Genomic DNA, 4,860 nt, shown 5'->3' on the forward strand with positions numbered 1-4,860 from the left:
GTAAAAAATCCATTGAGCTGAACATTAAATTTTATAATTTCTTATCTTGACTTTTTGTAAATGATCTACTTAGAAAATTTTACTTGAGTAAGTTCAAGTCCCTTTTATGTTGTCAATTATTCTCTCTGTCCATTTCTATTTGTCTAGTACTATTGACTTAGTACAATTTTTAAGGAACAATAAATAATAAATTTAATGCTTTGGAAAATGACTATAATTAATAATAAAGGTAAATTATGAAGCAAAAATCTCTTAGATTTCTAAACTAGACAAATAAAAATGGACATTCATTTTTAGTATATTGAACAAGTAAAAATGAACTAACAAAGTACTGAACACCTCAATTAATCAGAATTGTACAATTATTTGTAACACACAAGAAGAAACAAAACGTCAACACATTTTCTAAGGTTGATTGAATTAATAAACTTTGTTTGTAAATATGCAACATTACCAAATGTTACACATGGACTTACCAATAATTATAATGATCAAAGTCAAAGGAGGAAATAAATTCATGACCTATATAAGGTGAAGGTGGACACATAAGTCCATAATAATCAATTGAAGGAGCTACAAAATCAATTTTACTATTGATGAAACTATCCACTTCAAATGGTTCTGTCCAAAAGCTTCCACTAGAAATTTCCTCCAAAGCTAATTTATGTTGATCATGTTGATAAGAGGAAAGTTCTTCACTTGATGACTCCTTTGGTGACCAATCTGAACTTTCCAATACTATATTTTCATGCGTATTATTATTAGCACTTGCATTTTGATTTTCCACACTACTCTTTCTTTTGATATTACTTCCATTATTCTTATTATTGCATTTCTTGCTTCCTTCACTTGAGCTATCAGTGCGCTTCTTCAGTGCTGTGTGCCAATGATTCTTTATTTCGTTGTCTGATCTTCCTGGCAAGTGAATAGCTATTGCCGACCATCTGCAACCATACAAGTTTAAGGAGGTTAATTTCACGTGAGGTTCCAAAATACTCCACGCTATATGTACTACTAGAGTAAAAAAGTAGATCATAGTACAAAACATTTTTTGGTCACGTAATTTTTTTTATTTTTTTTTTTTTAATGTTGTCCATTGTGATAGAAAAATGACTAAATTATCTTATATAAAGAATTTGTGGAGGAAGTCTGATTTAACGCTCTCTAGTGTATAAGGCCGATGTAACCTTTTTTCTTTGAGTTCATATGAACTCATAATTTTTTGCATCGTGTATATAGATATGTATGTAAAAATCTATTAAATCGTAATATAATAAATATTAGATCTAACATAATGAATTCAATGTTGGAAAATTTTAAAAGTTGAACTCATTAAGACTAAATTCTGAATTCACCTTGTGTCATGTTAGCTTGTAAAATTGAACAAAGAAGAGTACGTACCTATTTCCAAGTTGAGCATGGAGGTTCAAGATTAGTTCATCTTCTTCTTTGGTGTAGTTTCCTCTTTTAACATTTGGCCTCAAGTGATTCATCCATCGAAGTCTGCAGCTCTTTCCACACCTTGCTAGTCCTAATTCACCAACACCAATATTCCGTCAATTATTTAATTGGAACTTTTCGATCAATTTATAATTTAAGATCACAAAATTTGAAAGTTTTTTTACTTTCTTAATTTTCATATACAATCAAATTAAAATACATAAAATAGAACGGATGGATTAAATATTACTTTATTAAAGAATATTAACTAGAAACCAATGCAAAAGTAACTCCATGGGGTGACTCAAGACTTTTTCAAAACCCTTTTGAAATTACCCGACTCAAAAGAATTTAAGCATTCAACTCAAAACCTCGTAACAGAAATTCTCACCGGCATACTTGGGAAGTTGGCGCCAGTTCCAACAGCCATATTTAGTAATATATGCTTCTAACTTCTTGTCTTCTTCAGGAGTCCAAGTCCCCTTCTTCCTTCCATTTTCATCGTAGCCAGGTGTTCTCACCATCTCTCGATTAATTCTCTCCAAGAAATATCACACGATAAAGAGTTGTAACTCTTTTTTTTTTTTGTTTGGGTATTAATGTACGACGTAGTAGTCAAGCCTAACCCTAGCTCACTCCTAGATTGCTTTGAATAATTTTTTTTTAATATTACTCTTCCTAATTAATTACTTGAATCTTCAAATTATAAAAATTGAGACCTATTTATAGTGCAACAACAAGAACGTGTAGCACGTAGTAAAATGGTCCTGAGATATTTTTCAAAGAGAAAATTCCAAGTCAACGTCTGTTTTTTTTTATTTATTTAATTTTGGCAGGCTAAAATGAGCAGCACATTTCAACTCGTTTTTCTTATAAGATTGGACTTGGACCAATATTCATTACACTTGTAGTGAAAGTCTACAAGAAACGAAACCACACCTATGTTGAAAAAAATAAAGAGAACAAAAATAAAATCATAAAACATTAGACTACTTTAGCCATTTATAAGCATTCCTCCTTTTTAATTTATGTAACGTAGCGCTTGAGGTTATTCCAATTTAAGAAAGAAATAAAGATTTTTAAATATATCATAGGTAGCATTTGTATGATGATAAATTTTTTGAAACTTTTAAGATTACACATGCTATAACATTTGCATGATCATATCAATTTTCTTATGAATGTAAAATGAAAATTATAAAATTAATTATTTTTAAAAAAATGTGTATCATCATTTTTGCAACAGATCAAGATCAAGAAAGAAAAGTGTGTTATATGAACACTTTTTGCTCAAGTTATTTCTGAGTTTCAAAGGTTGGATTTATTTTTTATTATTATTATTTGTGACTTTATTCTCTATTATTATGATTAAAATCTCTACTAAATGGTAAGATTGAAAAATCAAAAACAATAGAAGAGAGAGTCATTAGATATGATACCCTCATGTCCTCTCTTCCCAGCTCGAGTTTTTGAAAGGATTAAATGCTTAATTCTCTGTTAATTATCCTTGTCAATAACTTATCTAAATAAAAAAAAAGATTATTTTCTACTATTTAGGTAATAATTTATTTTATCCGGAACAGTAATTACTGGAGATATAATATTTGTTAAAAATTAATAACAAAAGAACAAATTAATACTTCATACTTGTAATACCAAATGAATTCCTATAAACATATGTAAAGGTACATATTGAGCACGCAATAAAACCAAGCTCGAAAAAGATTTCCTCTACAAGGAATTTTTATTTCTTTCTTTACCATTATTTGGTTTGGCAGAACCAGAATTTCGACCGAGGGTCTAAAATCACATAGAGGTCGAGGAATGTCATTGTGTCAATATGTGATATATACACATAAAAACGTATTTTTAATAGTGTAATTTTTCAATAAAGGTATGTTGATCGACACCCCTCAAGTATACGTGGCTCCACCAATTTGGACTGTCGCCTTTGAAGCAGCCCTCCACATTAAGTTTGATGAAATGATTTGTATTGGGCTTGAACCACAGAGAGCTTGGGCCTGAAATTGTAATGACCCAGAAAATCAGTTTTGAATTTTTATTTTAGAAATTACTATTTTATTCCTTCCGATAGTTATCCTGAGTCATTTCTGATTAAGTCGGTGAAGCTGGTTTGGAAAATTTGAACTATTCGATAACTACATGTATTTAATTTACTGATAATTATTAAATAATTAATTTGTTCAGTTGGTGATTAATGGGCCAAGTGGTATAGTATAATTAATACCACTTAACCCATGTAAAATAATAAAACCATAAGTAAATAAAGGGGAGATTATTTCTTTTAGTCACAACAAGAAAGAGAGAAACCCTATGACGACACTCAATTTCAAAGGAGGAAGCGGGAGTGCCTTTAGGTAAAAATCTATCTAATTAGTCTTTCTTATTCGTATATATTAGTGTACAGGGTATGAATACTAATCATAACTAAATGGACTGGTAAAAAAATGAGATGAACCTTGTTTTCTGATGATACAAATTTAAGTCGGCTGAAAATTGGGTCTATACAATTCTTACTAAGCGTAAGTTATTGTGGGTTGTGCAAAACAATTGATAAGTAGTAGTGGGTCTTCATAGTTTATGATATTGAATAAATAAGTGCTAAGGGCGGCCGACGGGAAATCAAAAGAATTCACGTTCTAGTAATTGTTAAACTTTGTTGTTCCATTTATTTATTGTTGGGGTTAATTAGTAATGATTGAATATGCATTATGCCATGTACATATGTATGCAAAGAATGGCCACCATGATGTAGCAGTGATGGTTAAGAAACCAATCTGTGGCAATATTCTTGAAATTAACATATTAAAGTTATACTATTAAATTAGTTGAGATTTTAGGGATACAGTGGAAATAGTAGATGTAATATTAAATAAGTTGGGGGTTAGATATTGCTGGTGCAACGTGAATGTGGGGGAAACAGACCTTGTCTGCAATCATTGTTAATAATTACCAAGTGATTGAGGTAATGATTGGAATTATAAAAGTGGTAGTATAATGACTAAAAGAGTAGGATGATGGATGGCTTAAGGATTTGTTTAGTTACTGATTTTGTAACTTCATGAAATTGTTCCCCGTTCTTTTCTTTTCCTTCTTATTGATTATCTTATAAAGCTCAAGTTTGGTAATAATTGAGATATGTAATAAAATAGTGGGTGTATTGTGGTACATAAAGATCATTAAAATTATGTTATTTTGAGATATTGAGACTAAGCTCCAGACTTGAAATTTGGAAATATGAGAGTTGACATGTTAGCAAGATAAGGAAATTGATTATAAATTTGAGTGAGTTTTTGGGTCTAGGCTAGACCTATAGTAATGTGGGTATTGTTAGTTTCGAAATTTGATTGTGATTATTAATGTGAATAGATTGCTTTGAGTTAGAAGTACAACGAAAAG

The 4,860-nt window shown here is 30.2% G+C and overlaps 1 protein-coding gene across 1 annotated transcript; it reads right to left on the bottom strand.

Annotated features, from left to right (window-relative positions):
• Positions 1-429: 429 nt before the first annotated feature.
• LOC125876664 (transcription factor MYB4-like) lies at positions 430-2,015 on the bottom strand. The gene is made up of 3 exons (XM_049557885.1): positions 1,832-2,015; positions 1,402-1,531; positions 430-944 (listed from the first exon to the last, which is right to left on the bottom strand). Exons 1-3 carry the CDS (start codon positions 1,962-1,964, stop codon positions 473-475), a joined length of 735 nt encoding a protein of 244 aa, XP_049413842.1. The 5' UTR covers positions 1,965-2,015; the 3' UTR covers positions 430-472.
• Positions 2,016-4,860: the final 2,845 nt, after the last annotated feature.

The sequence above is a fragment of the Solanum stenotomum genome, chromosome 9 (assembly GCF_019186545.1).
Source record: "Solanum stenotomum isolate F172 chromosome 9, ASM1918654v1, whole genome shotgun sequence".
Lineage (NCBI taxonomy): Eukaryota > Viridiplantae > Streptophyta > Magnoliopsida > Solanales > Solanaceae > Solanum > Solanum stenotomum.

Excerpts from the sequence above, each read along its gene's own strand:
- LOC125876664 (XM_049557885.1), bottom strand. The coding sequence starts at position 1,964 with ATGGTGAGAACACCTGGCTACGATGAAAATGGAAGGAAGAAGGGGACT. Across the intron at positions 1,532-1,831 it reads CCAACTTCCCAAGTATGCCG|GACTAGCAAGGTGTGGAAAG; the intron begins GTGAGAATTTCT and ends TTGGTGAATTAG. Across the intron at positions 945-1,401 it reads CATGCTCAACTTGGAAATAG|ATGGTCGGCAATAGCTATTC; the intron begins GTACGTACTCTT and ends GTATGGTTGCAG.